The 25,525-nt window shown below is 34.9% G+C and overlaps 5 protein-coding genes across 7 annotated transcripts; 1 reads left to right on the top strand and 4 right to left on the bottom strand.

The window, feature by feature from the left end:
• Positions 1–291: 291 nt before the first annotated feature.
• LOC122395612 (protein spire) lies at positions 292–15,117 on the bottom strand. Of its 3 annotated transcripts, none has more exons than XM_043393318.1 (15): positions 14,867–15,117; positions 12,471–12,803; positions 11,196–11,227; positions 10,990–11,113; positions 10,710–10,867; positions 10,404–10,625; positions 10,103–10,132; positions 9,368–9,631; positions 9,078–9,219; positions 4,764–4,900; positions 4,424–4,682; positions 4,000–4,310; positions 3,665–3,913; positions 3,317–3,603; positions 292–3,002 (listed from the first exon to the last, which is right to left on the bottom strand). In XM_043393318.1, the coding sequence occupies exons 2-15, from the start codon at positions 12,796–12,798 to the stop codon at positions 2,759–2,761; spliced, it is 2,787 nt and encodes a 928-aa protein (XP_043249253.1). In that variant the 5' UTR covers positions 12,799–12,803; positions 14,867–15,117; the 3' UTR covers positions 292–2,758. The 3 variants fall into 3 exon arrangements, with proteins under 3 accessions (XP_043249253.1, XP_043249255.1, XP_043249256.1); XM_043393320.1 differs by lacking the exon at positions 14,867–15,117 and adding an exon at positions 13,458–13,622; XM_043393321.1 differs by lacking the exon at positions 10,103–10,132.
• Positions 15,118–15,757: 640 nt separating this feature from the next.
• On the top strand, positions 15,758–18,923 carry LOC122395669 (eukaryotic translation initiation factor 2 subunit 2). Its single transcript, XM_043393451.1, has 6 exons — positions 15,758–15,938; positions 16,542–16,802; positions 16,886–17,042; positions 17,570–17,757; positions 17,842–18,126; positions 18,235–18,923. The coding sequence occupies exons 1-6, from the start codon at positions 15,921–15,923 to the stop codon at positions 18,277–18,279; spliced, it is 954 nt and encodes a 317-aa protein (XP_043249386.1). The 5' UTR covers positions 15,758–15,920; the 3' UTR covers positions 18,280–18,923.
• A 414-nt stretch (positions 18,924–19,337) lies between these two features.
• Positions 19,338–21,509, bottom strand: LOC122395875 (putative malate dehydrogenase 1B). Its single transcript, XM_043393786.1, has 6 exons — positions 21,363–21,509; positions 20,706–21,019; positions 20,319–20,608; positions 20,056–20,243; positions 19,840–19,975; positions 19,338–19,781 (listed from the first exon to the last, which is right to left on the bottom strand). Exons 1-6 carry the CDS (start codon positions 21,507–21,509, stop codon positions 19,582–19,584), a joined length of 1,275 nt encoding a protein of 424 aa, XP_043249721.1. The 3' UTR covers positions 19,338–19,581.
• Positions 21,510–21,756: 247 nt separating this feature from the next.
• LOC122395682 lies at positions 21,757–23,140 on the bottom strand. The gene is made up of 5 exons (XM_043393468.1): positions 22,884–23,140; positions 22,503–22,759; positions 22,271–22,442; positions 22,093–22,191; positions 21,757–21,934 (listed from the first exon to the last, which is right to left on the bottom strand). Exons 1-5 carry the CDS (start codon positions 22,930–22,932, stop codon positions 21,813–21,815), a joined length of 699 nt encoding a protein of 232 aa, XP_043249403.1. The 5' UTR covers positions 22,933–23,140; the 3' UTR covers positions 21,757–21,812.
• Positions 23,141–23,320: 180 nt separating this feature from the next.
• LOC122395702 (stress-associated endoplasmic reticulum protein 2) lies at positions 23,321–24,916 on the bottom strand. Its single transcript, XM_043393498.1, has 3 exons — positions 24,635–24,916; positions 24,119–24,191; positions 23,321–24,028 (listed from the first exon to the last, which is right to left on the bottom strand). Exons 1-3 carry the CDS (start codon positions 24,716–24,718, stop codon positions 23,991–23,993), a joined length of 195 nt encoding a protein of 64 aa, XP_043249433.1. The 5' UTR covers positions 24,719–24,916; the 3' UTR covers positions 23,321–23,990.
• Positions 24,917–25,525: the final 609 nt, after the last annotated feature.

Raw genomic sequence — 25,525 nt, 5'->3', positions numbered from 1 at the left:
CGTTGACAGTCTTCATCATTTTTTAAAAGTGTTTTATAATTTAATCGTTATATTTCAATGTTGATTTTTACGAATGGTATATTACAATGTACAGGAGGATATTTATAAATAGACCAATTTAGATATTTAGACATTTAGATATTTACGTCGGTCATTTTATAAAAATCATCTTGTACATAAAAGAGTAATCATTTTAAGAATTACAATAGAGTAAAAAATAATAAAGTGTAAAACTTTTGTTTGGAGATAACACTTTGAGTAATGGATTGGAATAAAATATATTTTGGTCACTTTCATCATAAAAACAAGATTTCTAATGATCATTCATTGGTATACATATACATTGCACATAAAAAACGATAAATTAATATAATCAATAATTTTCCATATTAAATCCTCTTACACCTTGTTGTAATGTCATGCCGTTGTGACTCTGTTGTGACAAGTTCTAGTTTTAATTTTATTACAGTAATGTTCTACGGGTTCGTGTTCATATCCACACAAAATGTTTGAGGGATACTTCATTACATAGCTTTCGTTTTTCAGTAATCTATTATTATACATTATTTCAAGGTACTATGAAGTATATTATTTTGATTTTTGCTGAAAATCATTGGGAATCTACCTGCGACTAAAAAAATAAATTAATTCCATTTCAACCGAAACAATCCGCTCATTTGTAGAATTCACCAATGTACATTACATATCAACAAATTTATAGTTTTCACTGTTACATATACAATTCAGTGCTAGACCGTACCCAGCATTTAATCATAGCGCAATTTGCATTCTTCGTTTGTACTCTGAATCGTTATCGGTTTACGTTTGTACATTTCCTCTTTAACAGCACTAATCTGTACAAGCGAACAGCCACTTCATTGTACTAATTCCCTATAAATGTGACTGCAACAAGAGCCACTTCATAATGCATTCCCTTTCCGCCTCACGACTTGGTTTCAGCGTACAATTAATTCATTCAAAAATCATAATTAAATACAGAAGGGAACAAAGTATCTTTCAGCACTTAATATTAAACTTTGTACAAATGAGTAATATTATAAATAATAATAACAAACGATAAAGTAAGGAGATTACACTACACATTCATACTAAACCCACAAAATATATCCACAATTATATATACAGTCTAAAGAGAAATACCTCCATTGAATAAATAATTATAATAAATATCGAACATATAAAATAATAAATTAATATCACGATTATACAAAAATTTAAATTAACGAATTTTATCACCACAGACATATTATACAATTGTGCATCCGACTTTGACTCTGTAAATTAAATAATATTTCTTAGGTTGTAAAACTGATGGTCACACGGACGCAAAGAAAAATATCTTTGGGTGTTATTAGAGTATTTGATTAATTCTCTAACTAGATAAATACGTGGACTTATGTACGCATACCTCTCGCCTTAATTGGATTATTAACGAAAGTAAAGATGTTAACAATTAGACAGAATAAACAGTCATACGTTGCATAAAAATTAAACACCAAAAAATGTGGGACGATGCAAACATTTACGTTTCTAAATCGAAATTCAAAAAAATTATAATGGTACTGATTTAAAACTTGCAATCGCTTGAACATAATAGCATGAAATAGATGTTCTGGCACGTGTATATTTATTGAATACGTTAGCGTATCAACATTTTTACTTATTTTTCTCACTGATCCCCGTCAGAAAATTCCCTCAACTGAATTTTAATTTAAAGGCGATATTACTTAAATTTAACGTTCACAACAATGTGGAAGCAAACATACATAATATTCGTGCCTGAAATAATCGATCAACTTAAACAAGGATTCCCAACTTTTATGAGCTGGGAATGCACATAGCGCATTAGAATTATTTTTATTATTAAGATTATCGCTATAGTAATTATCATTGAATTAGGAAGCAAAAGTAGTTCACCACCGTTGCGAACCAAAATGGAGCCTTAGCCATTCATAATGAAATATTCGACTCTAATTATATAATTTTTTTTCAAATTTGCATGCATTAACGATACTACTTAGATATAAGCCTGTATGTAGGTACGTAGACTATATTAGATGCCACTGTATGCCGGTTTCTCGTACTAGATTCCTCGTGTTTCAAGTTCCACCATTTATTAATGAAATATTATAGACCTATTTTTTTGTTCTTTTTCTCTTGTTTTGCTCACTCTACCTCCAACATTTTCTATCTTCAATTTTCAAACAAAGCTTCCTGGCCCACTTTCTTTAATAGTAACAAATTTTGTTATAAACGATAATTGGATGCTATCTGTTTCATAAAAAAATACTACTTTGAGTGTTAATTTTTTAATCATCATTTCAGATAACTGCACAGCAGGAACGAAACGAATTACTTGTAAAGAACTCTGCTTCAGAGCCGCGTTAAACGTAAATGATTGTATATAATGCTTTATCATCGTTGCATAATGATTTTTTAGAACCAATATAACAGTTGACCCTTTGAAGTACGATCACAATTCATAGCAACTGATATGCTCGTTGTATTAGAGAGATGCTGACAACTATTCATAGAATATTAACAGTACAACGAGAACAAGACATTGGTACAAGGAGAAGGAATCTAATCTACGTGCCTCACTTACTGGCATTGTAGCATTTTATACCCATTTATCAGAATTAAAAACGAGATGACGCGCCTTCTTCCAATAGAAATCTGGTGCATGGAACATCCGGTTTCTCGGGGCGGGGGGAGAATGGGAATAGTGGGAAGAATTTCAAACGTAGGCTGGCGAAAGGTTCAAAGTAAGTCGCGAAATGACATTGTTGCGTATCGTAGCCCGTGTTGTTCTTGAACTTTTAATTATCTGTATCACCATTATGCGACAATCGTGACACACGACCATGGAGACCCCTCGCAATCGTTCCGCGGCCAATCGTTGTTCCGGGCTGTGACTAGTGAAACTGGAGAACGCTTTTGGCGACGGTACATTGGCTGGACTACCGCTGCTTTTGTAACTCCTGCGTCACAGAATTTGAAGTTAACTTAAATTTTTAGAATTCCTACGGGTAGATGAGCTCTGGATGGTGTGAACGGAAGGGTATTTCTGTCGGCACAGCACGAGAAATATTGAGGAGTGGGGCGCGAGTCTCTACGTGACTTCCCTGGTTATCGGTACAGTTATGCTCTTCGCTGGAAGTATGCACAAAATCGCGGTAGAAACGGTGTTAAAATGTCAGACGAGACTTCCAAATTTTGTACGCACTTGTGCGGCCTTCCCACGCTAATGTAAAGAAATGAATGTTCATTGAAATATCGGTAACGAATTAATCACCTCTTATCGTGGTTGTCCATTTCTCTGCGGGCATGAGAAGGCGGCGTCGAGGTCGGTGTAAGTATCAAAACAGGTGTAGTAGTCGGCGTGGATGAAGGTGTCACGCTCTTCAGCGACGAGTCTTTGCGTCTAGAGGCTGGTGATGCCGGTGCAGATCCAGCTGCTCCGTTGCCTCTAAGCCAGGAACTCTTACTGGTATCCGGTTCCGAGGATGACGGAGAAAGAAGAAGACCAGGTGACAGTAGAACCACAGGAACGTGTGCAAAATGTTCCGTTGGAATTCGCATCTAAAATATTAAACGTTTGATTAAAACATAGGTAATTCAGCCAGTTAAATCGTGAACTTACTTTTGAATAACACTTTACGCATACGGTCCTCTCGCATAAACGACAACGTTGCCCCCAAGGACCCAACAGTCCGAATCTAGTCTTTAGGCAAAGGAAACAGACGCGTCTTTTTTCCACGTCTTCTTTCACGCGACCTTCTACAGGTAGAGATTCCAATTCAGCTTTTGTAAGTACGCTACGTATGTGCACGATCTCCTCAAGAGTCAGAGAAAGTCTTTCATCCAGGAACATGTCACGCAACGTAGGTTTCTAGAAAATGAAACATTCCCTCAGGAGACTATTTCTAGTCTTTCTCCTTCCATCACCGATCAAGATAGTCGCAACGTATTTCCTACCTGTCCTTTATCATCTTGCCAGTCTTCAGGTTGTTCCTCTGTATCTTTTGTATCTACGGCAATTGTTTGGGAACGTCGCGGCTGTCTCGCTCTTGGTTGAGGACTCAGACTTGGACTAGGATTCAAGCTGATATTAGGACTCGGGCCCTGACTCAACGTCGACTCTGTTACACCTACGTGTTGACGACTCTGCGGCCTCGAATGAGGAAGGGAAGTGGTACCGGTCAGTGCTGTTAGAGCTATGCTGCGTTTGGCCGCGTGTTTTCGAGCCGACGCTCTTCTGGATGGGCATTGCGTTGCAAGGTCGTAAGCTGCGAAATAAAATTGCCGGTGGTTTAAAAATATCAAGTGTCAAATATTGATCCCTTGCGCGATAACATTCTGTGGAATTCGTGGTACAGTTTTTTAGCCAAATGACAATTACATTCGAGTTGAGCGTCGCAGAATCGGTGATACTCGTTTCTCGTCAGACGAAGTCCTCCCGTCTTTCGCCAGGGATTAGCAGAACCTACTTCGTCATCATCTCTCTGATCTTTATGCCTGTTGCGAGCACTGCCTCTATCTGCGAACGAGTAGTCCTCTTTAAGTTGCCAGTAATTCGTTGCTTCGTCCTCCTCTTCGAATCTTGTTACCGTAAATTCCTCATTGTAATCTTCGTCATCGTCCTCGTCTTCTGCGTCGAGCTGTTTATTAGGAGGAAGAACGTTAGTCCGGAGCAGTACTTTTTAGAGGAAAGATCTGTTTAAGATGTAAAAGTCACAAACCTTTAAGTCAAAATCCACAGGTATCACTTTCCGTCTGCTTGTTGTAGAATTTGAACTATCTAGATCCCTCCGAGGTGGTTTTGGTGCTGCTGTAGGTGATTCGTTTTCTTTGACCTCGGCGCTACTTTGGGTTTGATCTAAAAATTTCATTCGTGCGAAAAGACTTTAACCAGATAGATTATTATTGTTAAAAAGGACAACCATATGTATGCCGATGATCGGTGAATATGGCATATGATTGATTTATTCTTCCGCGAGGGAAAAAATACATTTTGCAAAGTGATGGTACCTCAATAAATCTTGAGTCATGCATAACCGTACGTGGCGCCCGTGCGCATAAAGCTAAATATAGAGAATTATCCTATCCGCAGTTGCGACCTTGAACTTTCTTCGATTGAAAATTTTGCACAGAAACAATGTTACTGTTTACTCATTTTTTAAAAAGTCGGAGTTAGCACCTACTCGAATTTTTTTCTGGAAAGTGGGTAGGATTTCGGGGGTATGTCTATTCACCAAAAATGATTGTAATTAACCCCCGCAACTGAAAATAATTTTTCCAAAACGATTTGAAATTTTTTTTTTCCGTCGAAAAATTTCACACCTACTCGAATTTTTTTCTCAAAAGTGGGTAGGATTTCGGGGGTATTACTATTCACCAAAAAGTATTGTAATTGACCCCCGCAACTGAAAATAATTTTTTTAGAACGATTTGAAATTTTTTTTTTTCGCCGAAAAATTTAGGCACCCACCCTCCGTCGATTTTTCTTAAAGATTCGTTTTTCATTTTTAATAAATTTGTTTGACGCGCTACGGAAATTTTGTTTAATACTTTTCTGTAGGTACCCATGAGCTCTACTTCCACACTAAATTTCAATGAGATACGTTCACTATTGTAGGAGTTATGGTAGTTTGCAAATTGGACCCTACCTATGGGGTTTTTCTAATTTTACGGGGTTAAGGAATAACTTTTCGAATATTCTTGGAATTTCTACATATTCTTGACCAAAATACGCGTTGATTGCTTTTTGAAAAATGAAAATCCTTCAATCCGTTCAGGAGTTATGATTTTTTAAAGATATGCATGAAATTTCAGTGGAATAGATCAACGGTATGGTCAGACATTGTATTTTCGGTAAAGAATTTTTTTCTCGAAAGTGGATAGGATTTCAGGGGTATGTCTATTGACCAAAAATGATTGTAATTAACCCCTGCAACTGAAAATAATTTTTTTTAAACGATTTGAAATGTTTTAATTTTGTCGAAATATTCATTCACTTTTTGAATTTTTTTCTCGAAAGTGGATAGGATTTCGGGGGTATGTCTATTGACCAAAACTGATTATAATTGTCCCACGCAACTGAAAATATTTTTTTTAAAACGATTTGAAATGTTTTAATTTTGTCGAAAAATTCATCCACTTTTTGAATTTTTTTCTCGTAATTGGGTAGGATTTCGGGGGTATGTCTATCGACCAAAAATAATTACAATCGATCCCTGTAACTAAAAATAATTTTCCCAGAACGATTTGAAACTCGAGATTGGCAAAAATCGAGATAAATATGCCGATTATTCGGGTATTCCATAACTCTACCGTAGCAAGATACCGTCGATCGGGCAACATTCATTACGTATTACCCGTGTCGCGATGGTCGAAGAGAAGATGAATGGTATGATTACCTGCGACCGTAACGCGCCTTCTACGCGACTTACGATTCCTGTTTCCCGGTATCCTGATCTCAAGCTTGCCGATTCTTTGCCTGGGCAACGGGACCGGCGGCACGTTCGTTCTGCTTCTGCTCATCGTAACAGGCACGTTCGCCGCGTGTGACGTTGTTGTGATCGCCGTGGCGGTCGTCGACGTGCTCGTAGCGTTGGTCTGGTCCTCTGTCTGCAACCACTGAGCCGCCACATCCTGCGCGGATTCCTGTTCCTGCTCCGGCTTCGACGGTGGAACTTCACCCAAGACTATCATGCGGGATAATCCCAGACCAACACTCGCCAGCTACCACCCAACAGTTACAACCTCTTACTCGCTCCTTCCTCCTTTCCCCACCTTCTCTCAACACATGTTTCTCTCGTCTTGCACGATTACTTTACGGGGCGGGTAAATTTTCCAGCGATTACGAACCGAACGGGTGGCTGGTGGTATCTCTCGCGATCCTCAGCCCCGACTCGTCGACGGCCCGTGGCCTGCGAACCAACATCGTTCGGTTTGTCAACGACGATTCGGTGAACGGTATCCGGTCGTCCACGAAGCGAAAAATAAAAATGTCGATGTCAGATAGATTCTCACGCGGTTTTACCAGCGTTCACCGGGGCTGCCGTCTACCCACGTTCATCCGTTCGTGTTTTCGATCATCTCGTAGATAGCTGGTGCGGCCGTGATGGCTCGTGGATCCTCGCGTACAGACTGTACATCAAGTACACGTGCTCGTTAGTGTCCCTATCCTCTTTCTCGACGCACTCGACTTTACCAGGCGACGACACGCCGTTCGACGCCCCGTACGATTTCACGCCTCGAGTGCCGAATCTTACGTTTTTTTGTTCACCCTCCCCTCACCCCGCGCCGCGTGCAGGGATGCGTGCAGGGAACAACGCGCGACGAAAGAGCGAAGAATCACCCGCATCCGCCTCGTTGTTCGACGATGACGTTACTCTCCGGCCCGACGTCAGGCTCGGCCTTTGCGCGCCTTTCGGTTATTGATCGCGGTCGGTCTGGGGCTCGCACCACGCTCTAAGCCTGCCTACTGCGAAACATGATTCATTCAAACCCAACCCCTTTATGGAAACACCGATCGAGACACCGGCGGAGACGCACGAGAAAGATAACTTAAGAAAACAGTCTTTTGTTTTCCTCGGGATAGGGACAGACGTATACGATCGAATCCGGTGTACACCAGCGACGCACAATCTTTCTGAGATCGAATAAAATAACGAGTAAGGGGACCGGAAGTACCGTAAATGTATTTCCAATTTAAGAACAGTGTCACGGTTGTTTAAAATGTATGAGAAGACTGAAGAGTCGAGAATTGTGCATTGAAATATTTTAATTACGAACTCGAAGGGAGGATCGAATCGACTCGTGGACCGGACTTTGTGCACCACTGGTATACACTGTCGTAACAAGCTCGGATTCGTCCGATCGACGAACGTAAATTGAGTATTCGGACGACTCTATGGGAATGTCGGGATGCAAGCATTGGAGAGGGAGTATCGTTATAAAAATATAAAGACACAGATACCGGGTGTTCTGGTCGCGCTGCGTGGAATTTCCAAGCTGTACTCTCGAGATTAGGGGGTGAAAGGGACGCTTGAACGTCGGAGGCTTGTAGCGGAATCGGGCGCATGCTTCGCGTCCCCGCGCATGGTTACTCGTCGTTAGATATATTTTCGTTGAAAATGTAGCCGCACGTGTGCGCCGCGTGGCTGTGTATGAGCCATTGGTCCATAACGTTTCGAGTGTACGCGTGCACTGTTGACCCTCGGCTATGGTCGGACATTTTCTTTACCGTCCGATGAAAAATACATGTATCGAGCAACACCGAGGAAACAAGACAATAGTTCGCGAAACTCTGTCTAGGTGTTCTTTATCTTTACAGATATATCAAATTCAGAGACCAGAAATAACAGTTATTTTTTAAATTTTTTTGAAAAAAATCATTGAGAAAAAGTTAATCTTTATTTAAACGAATGTCAGTCTTCGTTAAATACTGCATAAATTTTCCGAAAAATTAAATGATTAAAAAATATTAATATTTATCTGTTTTGGTTACTGATAACCGTTATTGAAAACGGAAATATTTTTTGGTCACCAAAAAAATATTCTGGTCCTCGATAATGGTTATCAGTAACCAAAAAATATTTCCGTTTACAATAATGGTTATCAGTAACCAAAATCATTTAAAGAAAGATATTAATTCTTATGCCATAACTTTTAAAATTTAGGTAATAACAGTTACGGTCTCTGACAAAATTAGAACATAAAGAGACGACTAGCGTTTGGGCTGTTCGAATCTTGGCTTAAAAATGGTTGAAAATGTTTGTCGACACTTTTATTTGCAACTTACAGCATAGCACAATCAGCTCGGGAAGACTTACTGAGGTACCACGTCGTTCGGCAATTAATGTTTGCGAATGATTTCTCGGCGTGCGTTGGCCGCAGTCGTCGATGCACAAAATGTAAATGTTAATAGGTCGGTTTATATTAATTTATTGAACATTCGTACACGAACGAAGATGTATTTTATAAAGCAGCGGGACACGTAACGCATGCAGATATCGTTGTCGTGCGAGTGAACAGAGAACGTAACTTACCACTTTGCGGGTATGTTCTTTCGTTCTTGGGAACGTATCGGTTCCGCGATGATCTTAAATTCGGTGGCTTTTTTATGCTCTCCATAAGTAATTCTCGTAAAGTCCACTTCTTCTGTAGCGGTGGCAGTTGTCTCTCGGAGGCCTGCGTAGAATCATATCACTAAAGTCTATCGAAAAAATGTTACGTATCGTACAATCGTTTCTGTGCATCATTTTACGCACGAGCAACGCGTTTCTTTATGGGGGAGAAAGAAGAATTCTCGTCGACGGAATTGGGAATTAAATATTACCTTTTTCAAAGGAGGCCTGCTTCGAATAAATTCCAGAATAATAGCGTGAGCGTCTTTTCGCAAATGTGGCGTCGGCGACGGTGTTTTCCTAAGACGGTACCTCCTCTCTCGAATATCGTCCATTAAGATTTCGTACGGCGTTAACTCAAACTCAGCCCCCTTTCCGCGTCCACGAGTCGTGCTCTTCGAACCCAAGTTGGCCTCTACCTTTTTCAGTTTTACTCCTTTCCTTAACTCTTGGATCACTTGTACCCAAAATCGTGCCTATCGGTTACGACCAAGCGTTCAGAAACAGTAAATATCTATATACAACGTAAACAAGTGATTTGCATAAATCTTTTTAAACATCTCTGGTGTCTTTAAACACGTTAAGCACAATCGGTACCTATTATACATACAGGGTGCGTCAATAAGAACTATTATCTAAAATAATTCAATAATTATGTTACTTCGGGTAGAATAATAGTGATAAATAATAGTAAACTGTCAACTAAAGTCGAGCAACTCTTTAAGATACCCTACCCCCATTAGCCTACTTGTAACGAAAGTCAGTGAAAATGCATGCATTTATAAAATAGCGGGTGCAATAATATTGTTTGAGGATTTTAAAAACAAACGTTTCAAAACAGTGCTAAAAATTATCGCTAATCGTGCTACATGCTTCGTGGTAATAATCATCGCTAAATTATAACAGTTTCGTTTCACATGCGCAAATAATTATTGACGATGACATACTTGTATAGCCCGCCAGATCCTAATGTCAGTCTATAACGGTAGAGAGTCAAGTCAATAAATCTCAAATATCTTATCTCTGCAAAATGATAAATGACTTTATACGACAGAGTAATGTTGGTCGATCCATTTAGACGAACCATCACGCGTACTTTCACGTACTTGTACGATAATTCGTTTAATGTGCCTTCAATTTATGGCGGAACGATTAATTCTCGGTCGCGGAGCTTATTTCAATTTCGCAAAATGCAAATTCAAGTTTAACGACATACATTTTTTTGTGTCGTTATTATTTGAACCTTACCCAGTCAATGAAATCCAGCGTATCGAGATTCTGGACGGACATCGAGTTTTGTTTATTGCCATCGTTGTTGATGGATTCCCTTTGGCTCGCTTGCAGTTTGTCGGTTGCCACTGTGTCCAAAAATTGCGACAGTTCTAAAGCCTCTGCTACAAACGCCCGTATCACGGCCTTATAATGAGCTTCGGCAGACTCGACAGTAGTTTGCATATGCCTGGTACATAACTATAAATTAATATACGAGTTATTACACGGACATTTATCTATAAGAAATATGTACATTTCGTATGCAGAATTTCCATCACGTACTTGCATTACATTTTTCAACGAATACATCGACACCTTCTCCTCGTACGTGTCGCTAGTTTTTTGCGACAAAAAATCATCTACATCGGCATCGCTAGAATCTCGTTCGATGCCTTCGTCGTCTGTTTCCTGCGGACGTTCTTCGGTTTCCCCTTCGCATTCTACGGTCCAAACGAAATAATTTAATTATTGGACGAAGACAAAGTAGAATGAATAAACTTTAACCAAGAGATTTAATGGATCTGAACAGGTAATTTATTCACCATTAGATAGTTCATTTTACCTCCATTTGAGCTAGTCATTAACGTTATAAGACCTTCTAGGTCTGGTGATAAAGGCCTTTCTTCTTGTTCGTCTAGGCCGAAATCAAGCGCTTTGAAGATCATCATACCTAACGAGAACATTGCCTGCAACAAACGGAAACGTATTTTTTCTCGTTGAATATCGATGATCGGTGTTCCTGTAAAGATTCTACTTTTCATTGCTTACCTTTTCCTCGGATACCAGGGGTTGCTTCGATTCTGTAACACAAACACAATTAAAAAAACTCAACACGTATCGATATTTCTTGTAACTATTGGACGATTTATAAATAAACTTTATATTAACTTACAATTTATATATACTTTAAATTATAAATTTTACGCCAAGTTCGATAACTTCAAATTACTCTTTTTTTTTTAACAAAATATCGCAAAATGTAGTATTAATAGTCTTATCAAAAACTTTGTCGTGCAAACAATTAATTCGTATCGTTGTTCAAACATTCAAACTTGACAAAACGCGTGTCTCAAGCCATTTGCAAATATTAGACGAGTTATAGGATTTATACATCTATGCCACACTTTTTCAACAAATTTTAACAAAATTATTAACATCGTATTGCGACAGTTTTAAATTTTACACATCATGCACATATATACAATACATTATACTACGTTATTAACACAATTAATTAAAACGTTTATAATAAAATGTATTGTAATATATACAAGTATACTGTACAAATTACTACGCTACAGTTTACTATGCCACATATTTTTATTAAGCAATTATATTATGCCTATGCTGTGAATATAGTTAAGGTATATAGTTCAACTATATTGCAACTACTGTATACAGGCAAATACTCTGATAAAAAATTTTTTTCTTCATCATATTTTACGCGACTCAAAGATCAGCGATATTTATTTTTATTTAACATCTTCTGAAATAAAATATAATATAAACGTGATATCTGTTATTCAAGGTCGCGATATGTCAATTTCATTTCGAAAAAATGTTCAACAACCTTGAAAGAATGTAAAATATAACTCTACAAATAAACTGTTGCTTATCAGAATATGTGCTCCTTGGAAATGAACACTTATCTTTGGCTCTTGTCGTGTCTTTGACAAAAAAAAAAGAAAAACCAAGAGATATCATAGATACCAAAGTTAACAGTTTACCAGCTCCAAGGTACATACCTTTGAACCCATGCAGACTTTATTTCAGAGTTGGTAAAGTTCTGATTTTTAATAAATAACAATATTAATAGGAAGTAAGCTCGTGAAATTGAGAAACCTCGAGTCGAACGTCCAAGGATTAAAAGAAACATTCTGTGTATATTGTATAATACGATCATTATAGTTTACAAACAATATACCAGATTGAGTAATACACACAGCGCATGTGTACTTAATATCTTGAATCATTTGACGAAAATAAATAATACAGCGATAAGGAAACCTTATTGTTGGAAAGATCAAGATTAAATGATCTTACCGATTAGATCGCCGAGCCAAACATCACCATCCTTGTGAAGGACGATCTGAGATAACTCCGAGAGTTCATAGAAATTGCTGTCCGGTAGACGCGATAAACTTTTGGCCGTTTGATAACACAATGCCCATGCCTGTTCCTGGCTGACCGGTCCATTGAACGATAATAAAATATCCTTCAAATTCAGCCGGCCATTGGCATCAAGCTTACACTTCGATCTCTTCGTTGTTCTTTCTTCATCCTCCTCGGTACTTTCGGTAATTTTCTTTTCGTCGTCCGAGACTTCAATGTCGTCATCGTACGACGTCGAGCTTTTTTCGTGCGTCGTCATTTTATCTGTCAATATCCATCAAAATATCTTTCTTTAAAAACCAGAAAAGAAATCGAACCAAAAATTTAAACTCGAATTTACAACAATTGCCTGTACTACTTCTTTCTGTATGTATTTTTATTTAAAATACAATACTTGTTTATATACAAAAACAGAACAATATATTGGTTTTCATTTGTTAATGCCTAATAAATAACTAGCATGTACTGATAGCACACTACAGGACAAATATAACAGGCTAAAAATTCTTACGAAAATGACATAAAGAATTGACCCGAAAACGATAAGATTAACGGTACAATTGATGAAGTCATCGAAGAAATTAATTGAACTAATAATACGAGGCAAAGAATAGAAAACAAGTTTAAAAGAAAGTTTCAAGCACTGACAGTCGAGCTTTGTAACAATTTTTAATGCAAAAGACACAAAAGGTACGTAAATACGTTTATTTTTCCTTTCCCGCCATTTTATTTTTAACGTGTGTCGGCACGATATCGTTTCCCGCGTAAATAAACCTTCACGGTTCCTCGAACGGCGTAGGGTTATGTACAAGGTAGATCTACCTTCTTTAAAACTTTTACACGATCTTCGAGCACTAACAGTCGATCTTTGTAACAATCTTTAATGCAAAAGACAAAAATGTACGTAAATTCATTTACTTTTCCTTTCCCGCCTTTTTATTTTTGACGTGTGTCGAGTGACATCGTTTCCCGCGTAAATAAACCTTCACGATTCCTCGAATACTACAGGATTATCCTAATCGACGACCATAGGTATCAGTTCACGCACGTACTTCGAATTAAACGAAACCGAGCTGACTGATGTATCTTTCTTTATCCTCGATGCTCTTAAGTGTTACATACAATCCAGATAAATATTTATTACTATCTGTCGTCACGCATTCAACAACAGCGACAAGTACTAAGAGATATAATAGTCATTGTACATATATCGTGATCACCGTACGCCCCCTTTACCAACGAGTTGAACTATTTAAAAATACATGAAAACTGACGAAACCGACAAAAATGCGAATAGTTACTGATAAACTCTTTATCTAATCTACTTGGAAACTCCTTTATTCTCACGTTTATTTTTGTAATTCGGGCAAATTTTGTTCGATTTCGTAAAAATTTCGATATTTGTAATTAAATATTCTTTTCCGCACAACCGACTTCGAAAGAAGAAAAGAAACAGAATATCGTATGATATTAATTGCAAGGAAGCGAACCAAAATCGTGTTCAATTGCATTGTCAATAGTTATTTCTATATTCGTCCTTGTAAATGAACAAAAATCTAGATGCGTCGGTCCAAAGTATCGATCATGTGCATACGTGCACGTTATTAGCACATAAATGAAAAATTGTAGACAATAAGATACGATAATTCGACATAGGATAGCCGTATCATGCGTAAACGTGCATTTTGCTTCTTTGACAAAGGTATCGGTTACACCTGAACTAGAATTTCGTGCAACCTTTCAGAATATTATTCCGCGATACCCCAAATAATCCATTGGATTTATCAATCACTTCTTTGACTTTCTATCTTATATTTTGCACATAAAAAACGATCAATAAAGCAAAAGTTCTGTGATACAGTTCAAGGTTAACTGTTCATATTTATATCACTCACTTGTAGTATACCTTTTAGAATAGGTACACAAGCTCGTGTTGCTACATGAAATTTCACGAAACGTGCCTAATTAGTTAACATAAATAATTAACAATTTTATGTAAAGATAAAAATATATCGATTCGATTCACCGATTGCATGTATTAATAACATATTAAGTGATCGTTTAGCGGCATGAAACATTTCTCAAAACATTTTCTTATTTAACTTTCTTTAAACCGAATGACTGCTTGCAACTGGTTTCCGTTCGGAATAAGTTTTTTCGCATTGCAGTATTACTTCGAATACCACCGATAACGGTTTTCAACGTATTGGAAAATATTTTAATTGATTCATCGATCGATTTGAACCGTGCAAAAACTACGCGGATTATAAATAAATCAAAACTAAAACGAAATTTATCGAAATGTATTATTCGAATACGATACGTACTTTTGGTTATTTAGGCGGTTGACATGTATGATCTTCAACGAAACGTGCGACGAGATTTTCACCACATCACTTTTTGTTCATCGTTTCGTAGACACACTCGTATAACTATTTTGGACGGAGTGAAAAATCGTTTCACGCACGAGTGATCTTTCACATCGAACTTTCCGCTCGCAGCTTCTGACATGGATCATATTAATTTTCCCCCAAGCACATTGACAATCGAGACTCGACGCGACACTTTGCTCATCGTACATTTACAGCCATAATCAACCGCCTCGATCATCGTAGAATTTAACCGAACGAAATATTTAACGTACACGCATGCATATTTTATTCAATAGCATTGTAGCAACACCGGTAGTACGAATTACGATAAACTACCATTCGATCCATAACCTGTATTCCTGGTGTTCTATGTGCATCGTTTGTACATATATGTTGGTTATTCGAATTGACATACGTAGTCGAAACAGCAGATAAGGATAGGTCGAGTACGTTTAGATAATTACAGCAAAACAAACCAGATAATGGCACTTATTTATATATGTGTTTTAATTTACAATACGATAAATCTAAGGATTGTTAAACAAAACATATTTATAGACGGTTGAAAATTTTAAGAAACAACATATCCCTATGTTTGGAAAGTTGGCGCTAAGTATTTGAAAAATTTGTTTTTGTTGGCCGGTAGAATACGATAACGATTGAAAATTTGTGCAAAGATATGGAATAATTACTCGATGGAGTTTAATGACCTAATGCAGTTGCATCGTGTTTCATTAGCGTGAATCCACGATCGACCAATAGGAAAGCTTATCAAGGCACACAACGAAACATTAGCTTCGTTGAACCTTTCGGGAGTGTGAATTACACTTTGGACTTAAAAGTCGAATTTCTGATGCAATATTCGTTAACAAGACGTGAATGCACTGTATAGGTGGTACAAACGAAAGGATTGAGGATTCGTGCAATTAAAATGTTCATCCGTGTTTAGAAAACCCAACAAATTGATAAGTTTCTCATAAACGCCAAAGTATTTAAAGCGATATCCAAAATGACTGAAGAAGATTCGGTACGTACGAATATTGGAAAATGTCTTTAGAGAGGTATCCATGTCGTATTGGAAAAGCATGGGAGCGTGGTCATCTTGACATACTTTTCAATTTTTTGACAATACCCCATAATCCACATATAAGGGAATAAAGCTCCCACCCACATAAAAAAACATTCTCCAGCGAAATTGTCATAACATAAAAATAATGCGGCTTTACGGATTCCAACCTCAAAGCCATGTGGATAGTATTCAAGAGAATTATACATTTATCTTCTATGTAATACCTTCTGACATATCACACCTCCTATGTCTTTCCTTTATGTATTATGAATTTAATGTTTTTTGTATCGCATTGCAATATTTTTGATACATTTTATAAAATGAAGCAATCTGTGGTAAAGTTGATGCAACGTTCTAATTAATATACATAAAATTTTTGATACTTATTACCGAATATCGGTACAAAAATGTGTCAACTGTTAAGTTTTATATATTGCATTTTTATAAAAAAAATCAATGAAATTAGTACATATAATTACTTTAATTCGATGTCAGTCGGTCAGTCAGTCATAATTTTTATCGATCGAATAAAGTTACATGAATTATTTAAAAAATGTCTAGGTATTCGATCCTACCTTGAAAAAGAAAAAGAAGAAAAAGAAAACTAACTTTGACCTTGATGCTGCATTCAATGAAGGTGGTAATATGGGGTATGCATCAGAAATCACTGGTGACAAAGAAAACCAGGAGCCAGATCCTCCTGCATTGGTGGAAGATGATGATACATTGGACTTAGAAAATTTTGGAAGGAAAAAAAGGAAGAAGAAAAAAGCATTTAATTTAGATGAACTGGACGCAGCTTTGCCAGATACTAAAAAAGAGGTAAAAAAAAGTATATACAGAGTAATGTTTAAATACGCGAAGTAAATATATACTTACATAAATGTATGCTGTTATCTTGATAGGATGTTATCGAACAACAAACAGAAGAAGTTGCAGTGGATGATACCTTTGATTTGGATATGGACTTCTCGAAAACTAAAAAGAAGAAAAAGAAAAAGAAAGATCTCGATGAACTAGTAGCGGAAGAAGAGCATAAAGAAATTGAAGATAAAGAAAATGGTAAATATTATATAGTAAAAGAATGTCATAGCTTCGGGTAACTAATTTTATGTTACTCATTATTTGTTAACATGCTGCACTGAATCTGAGCGAAGTGCAGAGTATGGTAAGGGATATGTCTGCTGTTTCCTATACATATCATATAACAATCACAAGTATATACATTGTTTCTATACTTTCGAAAGTCTCGTTCTGGTAGAAAAAGTGGTATATATCTCTGTACCAATAATATATCCAAGGCATTACTGTATTTGTATATGCATTTTAAACGACAGAACAATTTTTCTATGTTATGGAAATAATAATATATGTTATGGAAATGAAGCATAATATTTCATAAGTAACAACCTACGTTTGATAAACTGTTTGGTGTTGCTTTAATGTTTAAAATTAATATAAAACTAAAAGAAGTCCGAAGGAAAGTGTAGTTCGTCTAATGAAGCAAAACACAAATCTCATTAATAAATCTGCCATTAATTTTATTATATCCTGAACATGCACTAAATAAGTATCATATTTTCTATTAGAAGAAACAAGTTTATGGTTCGGATCGGATAGAGATTATACGTATGATGAATTACTGATAAGAGTATTCAACATTATGAAGGAAAAAAACCCTGATATGGTTGCTGGAAAGAAACAGAAATTCGTTATGCGTCCCCCTCAAGTAGTACGTATAGGTACCAAGAAAACATCTTTTGCTAATTTCACCGAAGTAAGTACTTGTTACAACGATCTACCAACTATATTTAAATCGCGAACTTGTTTTTCCAATTGATATTGCAACTTTTTATTTCAGATATGCAGAACGCTTCATAGGCAACAAAAACATTTACTTGATTTTTTACTTGCTGAATTAGGAACTAGTGGTTCTGTTGATGGAAATAGTCAACTTATTATTAAGGGCCGTTTTCAACAAAAACAAATAGAAAATGTTCTTAGGAGATACATTAAAGAATATGTTACCTGTCACACCTGTCGTTCGCCAGATACCATTCTCCAAAAAGATACTCGACTATTTTTCTTACAGTGTGAAACCTGTGGATCAAGATGTTCAGTAGCTAGCATAAAATCTGGCTTCCAGGTAAGTGTTTCTAACACTTGAACACATTTACTTCCGCCTACGAAGTTAACTCGTAGCTAAAGATTATTAATTTATTCGCGTGTTATAACAATGAATTTTTTCTTTCAGGCCGTCACTGGAAAACGTGCTGCTATTCGAGCAAAAACTGCCTAAACAAATTTTTCATTGTCCCACCTATCAATTTTGTAGCATAATTTTCAAATTGTCAGAGTTTTTTGTGTTAGAATACTGTTTTTACTGTACCTATTGTAACGGCGTGCAATCCAAACACCTATTTTTACTCGTACGAATTGATCAACGTCAGTTTTAAAAAGTGATTGTGAAATATGCAATATACAATGTGTTTTTTATCATCGATCTTCACAGACAAAAAGATATTACGTGAAAATTATGTCTTAGCAAAGTTTTTTCTACAATTTTCCTTAGCAAGATTTTTAGTATTTACAATTTTGATCTCTAAAATTTTTCAATTTGTCGTTTTTGGTTTCAAAATTTCTAACATACCATTCGTTCTGAAATAAACGTAAAAGAAGTTTTATGATTTAATTGAATTCGAAGTTTTTACGCACTCTCCGTTGCAGGACTGATATGTAATAATTTTCAAGAAACATAATAATCTATAGTCACGATTTGAATAATAATGATATAAACAATGACACTCTAATACGAAATGCATTGCTTATCCATTTGTCTACCATTGTGACGTGAAATCCTGTATAAAGAATTTATCAAATAAGTGGAAAATGGTATGGATTACCAGTTGTTAACAATAGATTTAAGCAGGTAATAATAATTTGTTATATCATTTTCTGTATACAAAAAAAAAAAAAATTATAACATTAAATTCAAGTACATTATTATGTATGGCAAAAAGTATTATTCCCATAACTAACTATGTTTTTAGAGAAATATCATGGTAAAGTGTAATAATTTTTTCAACCAATTATAATGGTAACATCTCTTAGCTAATTTATTCAATTGTATTTACTAGGTAATAAAATTATCTTAAGAAGCTCTGTTATCACTATTCTTCTAATCCGTTCAATAGGAATGTAAAAATACTCATATTTATTAAGATTAATTATAACGTTTTTTAACGAACTTATATTTCAGTGTAAGTTATACAATTTTTCTTTTGCTTCAATTGCTCAGACTTTAAATAAAATTTAAGTAGCAAATCACCAATTACCAACAATGTGCAATTTCAATAGTTTATACATGTATATTATAACAGGCAGCTGGAATACTTAAGTTAAAATTGAATAATTTTGTGGTATTTATGTATTTAAATAATATAATAAAATTGATACTTTCTATTCAAAAATGGGCGTATATTCAGTCGAGAGAAATATGCATGTATGTACCGATGCTTTTCGAAATGGAGGACGGGGGGAGGGGGGCCTCGTAATCGAAGGGAACGCGGAAAAAAATGCCCGATGTAAAATAAATGAAATATTATTCTTTCAACTTATCTTTCAGTTTCGTTATTTTTCCCTTCACGATAATAGCAGTGTCTATAAGATTTTGAAATATTTCGATCGGCATGTGTGGCATTGGAAAATCTGTGAAAGGTGTCCATACTCGCGAATGATCTCCTGATACTTTTAAATAGACCGGTTGTGAAAATGCTAATCCCTTTGGAATGCCAAAAGAACCTACAAAAGAAAAAAGGTATGCTTGCGTTTATTATAAATTTTTAGTTCCTACAATTACCATCGGAAGAAATCCCTAGCGATATAATTTCATCCCCGATATATTCTTCCTTGCTGTACCATAATTTCAAAAGATCACAGATCGCTCTACACTTTTGAAAATCTTCCGATCTACCAACTTGATACTGAAGGAGTGACTAAACATATACGTATAAATGAGTACAGGCATTTGTATTATATTATAATTGTACAGTGAAAAGTGTTCGAATTTGTTTACCTTACGTTCATAATGATTCTCATAAGGATCTATTTTGTCTTGCGCTAAATAGAAGAACCATCTTAATTCTGAACGCTGTACTCCCACTGGTAACGTTACATTTTCATTTGAATCTATAGCTCTCTTGTTGGGTCGATAAATATCGCATTTTTGAATCATATGATGAACATCTACAAACTGATTAATTCCTACAATTAAATTTAATTCATTATCACGTGTGTAGAACGAAATATTAATTTCTTTGTGATAAAGTGCAAACCGACCTAAATATCCCCAAACAGGTGGACAACCAAAATTTCGTAAGGTGAAACCTAATGAACTAACAAACGGATATACAAGTTCCAATCCGTAATGAGAACTGACAGCAACAATATTTGTTTTCGGTAATTTTTTAACAAGCTCATGCATGATATTAACGTAAAAACACGTAGGTCCCATTGAACAGAAAATTACTTTCATGTGTAAGGGTGCATACTGATTTATTTGCATAGATAATTCTTTTATGCACGTATAATTTCGTTGCAACCAGCTGTCTGTTCTTTCAAATTCTTCTCTAAATAAAACGTGTACGATATCATTAAACAGTATTTTAATAGCAATCAATAATATGAAAATAAGATTATATTAAAATACTTAATTTCCCTATTTACCTTGATAATGTATCAAGATAAATCAGTGTGTCACAGTCGTTTAAACCATCGGGTATATTGTCCAAAACTTTCACTGCATTTAAACCCCCGCCAATTCCTTCCGAATCTTTAAGAATTCTTCTCAATTTAAAAAAACAACCTGGCTCATCGTATAAATTAATAACAACCCCGTGAGTTAACCAAAGTTCTTTCGTCATTATCAATTCGGAAACCAAATCTGGGCACATCGATCTTCCCGCGCCAATTATCATTATTCGACGACGTTTTGTTTGTACATCCAAACACTTACATTTATTATTCTCCGCTTCATAAGCCTGTGTGAAGGAAATTTAATAAATCCAATTGGAATAATTAATTTGCAAAATTCTTCTACGGATAATATTACAAATTATTTACAAATATAAAATCAGTTTGCAAAGCATCAAGATCTTCTCTAGTTAAATACGACGTGACGTTGTAATATTTATCCAACAATTCCCAAAACTGATAGCTACCTCCGATATAATAAATATGGGTACAAGTCAATCCAATTTCTCTCCATATTAAAGGAGATTTAGTATGAGACCAGCCGTGATGTGCACAAATCTTTTTTAACCATACCTAGAAATTAAATTTTATACTGCGTATTATCTCTGAAAGGGATGATGTCAAACTTACTTTCCATTCGATTGATGTTTTACAAATTTTCCTGAAACAAAAGTTAGGTAATATTGTAGACAAACTTTCGGCTATAAAACATATATGATTGAAAACATGGTCTTCTAAAATGCCAGCTATCGTAACCATGCATCTCTCTGCTGACATATTTTTTATATTTAACAATTGAAGGATGCTCGAGTAAACTGCCAACTCTTTGAAGACTTTCGAACGTGTCTAGTAATGGAAAAAAGCAACACCATATAATTAGATATACAGAATAATTTATTTATGTATAATATATTTATTAAGGCACATTATCATTTATCTTAATTCTTAATTTATATTCATAATGATACTTCAATTATGTGTACACAATAAACATAATTTAAACTTATATTACTTATAATCTGTCTGCAAAAAATTTTAAAGTAGTATTAAGTCGGTTAAAAAATCATTATAGTATTGGTATTATATGTCATTGTCGTCTGATATATTTGGTAAATCAGGAATCCAACATTTCTTATATTCTTCTTCAATTGATTCAGACGACAGATGCAATTTTGGTAATTCGAGTTCAAGCGGTTCCGGATCTATATTCAAAATTGATATTTGGTATATTAATATATAGGATGTCCCACCTAACTGTATCACTGGGAATAACACGCTTGTTTTTTATACAACAACAAGCAAATTATATCAGACGATAAAGTTAGATGGGACACACAGTATACTATTCTTCCACTTATACCTGATTCAAATCCTTCATCTTCGTGCAATAACATCTCGTTTTCCTTCTTCAAAAATAATTCCTTAAAATCATTCTCTATGGTTCTTCTGTAGACATTATCTGTAAAAAAAGTCATACACATTTTGCATACAAATTTTAATTCTTTGTTCTCTTAAACTATTAACATTAATTTTCATACCAAATTCAGACTGTTCATCATAATACGGGGCCAGACGTTCTGGTTCAGGATACGACTTTGTGATTAACTTTTTTGGTGTTAATGGTTTCTTGAAGATATGATCGTTAAATGTTTTCTGTGATGTTAAATGTTTTACATTTCTTTTAATTTCGATAGGATTATCATTTTGCTTCTGCAAGAAAAAATAATATATTAAATTTTATTTAAAATATATAAAATCAACTATTTATACCTTTGCTGGAAATTCTTTTCGAGGTGACAATGAACAGCTACCATTATTTGACTGTGTTGGTTTTAGTTTTAAACAATCTTGTTGTTTATTAGATACATCTTGATTCGAATTGTTCAAACACAGACTAGCTGACACATTTATATCCGAGCTAGATCTAATCGATAATCCTTTTGGTTTTAATTGATTAAAACTCTTTACAGAAGTTTCGCTTACTCCAAGAGAAGTTTTTGATCTTGATAATGACTTTGTTACCTGACCTATAAGAATAACTCTTCTAAATTTTGTTTTTTATTTAGTACTAAATAAAATTTATTAGATACTTAAACATAATATCATAAAAACAATAACAGCAAAGATGTAACCTCCAGCTTTTATTTGTACCTTTATCAAGATCCGAAATTCCGCCAAATAAGTTAAATATACCAGCCATTTCAGCAAAACTTTCCTCAAAAATATGTTTCTAAAATATTCAGCACGTATTTTGTGTATAAAATGGGACTATTTAATAATGCTTTCGTCCTTAGAAAATCAATCTTGTCAGTTTCTTTCATCGCAGGTTTTCAATTTGAACCAAACGACAATCAAACGTTTACGAAACTAGGGAATTTTATTGGCAACACTGGTATTTTAAAACAGTATTTCTTAAACTTCATTTTCTCGTAGTCCACGAAAAATACACTTACCTTGCTTAGATTTTCACAATCTGATTTTACTTACATGGAAAACGAACATTTATAGATCTTTATAATTAAATTCATTTCAGTCGAATATTTCTTCTGTAGACTAATCATTATTATCAAACAATAAAAGTCACATAGTTAATATTTATTCATAATATAATTTATTAAAAGAGACAATGAACTGTCAGTAGCAAATATTTCATTAGGATAAATTACATTGACATTATATATATTTTTACATGTATATAAGGACCTATCATGTTCTTAAGGCCTCTAAAATACATAGCAACCAAAAGCTACCAACTGCTTACAGTGGAATGCTTTGATTAATGAATCCATACGATAAATTGATTATATGTATATACAATTATTTACTATAATATGTATCGATGGAAGAATTCACATTTCTTATGGAAAGCTACATGAAAATCACTGTGCAAATTGATAAAATTAAAATCGTTGAATGACTGCACTTAATATGCAATATTTCATCTGAAATTTTTAAACAAAATTCATTAAATGCATTCTTCTTTCATCGACACAATCGATACATAATGCAATCGAAGTAAAAATGTTTATAAATGCTAAATTTTTATAAATAAATCCCTCAAGTTGTAGCAAATGAAAAATAATATTCGGTGACAATTTGAATTCAATTTGTGTCAACAGCATTACAATGCCTACATTTTTACAAATATGCAATAAAACAGTCTGTTAATCTCGCTTGTATACCAATACATTGCAGACAGTTTTTTCATATTAACAGTAACGGCAATATTTTCTTAACTTTGTGTGCTTGTAATTTTTCTTAAGCCATTCTAATACTTTGAATTATTTGAAATACAGCTGAAAATTAAAAAATTTCATTTATACACTCGAAATAAATTTAAAAAGAAAAACAAATTAAAAAAAAAACAGTTGTACGGTGGAACTTACCAGAACCGCATACAACAAAAAGGAAAAGTGCTAGTAGACATGGTCCGACCGGAGATCCTTCATCTTGAGGTTTCTACGATGCAAGAATTTTGATAATCATTTATTTAGTTTTTTACTTTAAGTTTGTTATCAATGAACGAAATATACAATACTCGGATTTATTAGGAAACTAATTCAAAGACTGTTCCATGTGTTTACATTACATATGGTACAAATATTATTTTATTGCATCATTATGTTCGAAATTGTTAAATAATTTTTTCAGACTTGTACGTTATCGGAATGATCAATCTAAAACTGTGTGCAATGTGGAGAACTGAGAAATATGATGTGACAATACTGTGTTAAATGTTACCGTAACAAGCGACTAAAACTTGTTACAGGTAACGAAGTTTATAACCTCAAATTAAAAAATTGACAATTACATATATTTATATGACTTACATCTTTCGGTTATTCCGTTTGATCGATAATTAATTAAACGAATTCTATCAAAGATTAAGTTGAATAACTTACCGACGACTTCGGAACGTTTCCGCGAAGCATAATGTTTTTCGTGGCTTTTTCGTTAGCAATGCGCATTCTCTGTTTCGGTGCCATTTCTGCTACTTTCGTTCGCCGAAGGTGCTCGAAGAAAATTAGGAAGAAAGCGGTCAACAGTTGAAATGCTACTTTTGTCGCTGTATTTGCTCTTCAATATGTCAAGTTTTCGGAGCAGTGAACAGGTGTGTATGTTCACAGCACGCTTGGCTCTCTGCCTGCGTCAACGTGTGCGCTTTGACACGTGAATAACTCACATTGTTCGACAGAATGGCTTTTAGTGCCACAGTGGCACCATTTAAGTCAATTCGGTAACTATACAATTTCTTACGAAACTATACAAAGCAACAATATACATATTGCATTGTTTTGTAATTTTACGTCGTTTTTATATAGCCTTATACACGTTATAAGGATATATTTAATTAATATATGTAACAATTTACGCGACAGAATGTTGAGCAACGTAGTACTTTCATATTTTACGACACAATAATTGAAATGTTCCATAGTGGTCTAGAAATACCTTGAAGTTTCTTCAAATTTATTGGAAGCTAGTACGAAATCATTATTAATATTATTTATTAATTTTTTAGTTAGTTGTACTGTTCACCGTCATTTGTATTATATCTACTACTTTGCTTAGGTTTGTCAATATTTAGTAACAATCGTTTCCAATATGATAGCTAAATTTGCTTGCTTCAAAATTCGGCATTTTTAGGTACGGCAAATAATTACACTTTTTTTAAAATAATCAAGTTGTGATTATTATTTCCTTATAATATATAATTTTCCATTTCTTTAAAATACAAAAGAAATAAACATTAAAAACTCCAAACGTATTTTGTTCACACTCTCAAGCATGCA

Source organism: Colletes gigas, unplaced genomic scaffold (assembly GCF_013123115.1).
Source record: "Colletes gigas isolate AHSC1104 unplaced genomic scaffold, ASM1312311v1 Colletes_gigas_Sc00006, whole genome shotgun sequence".
Classification (NCBI taxonomy): Eukaryota; Metazoa; Arthropoda; class Insecta; order Hymenoptera; family Colletidae; genus Colletes; species Colletes gigas.
This window is presented reverse-complemented; position numbering and strand designations above follow the sequence as displayed.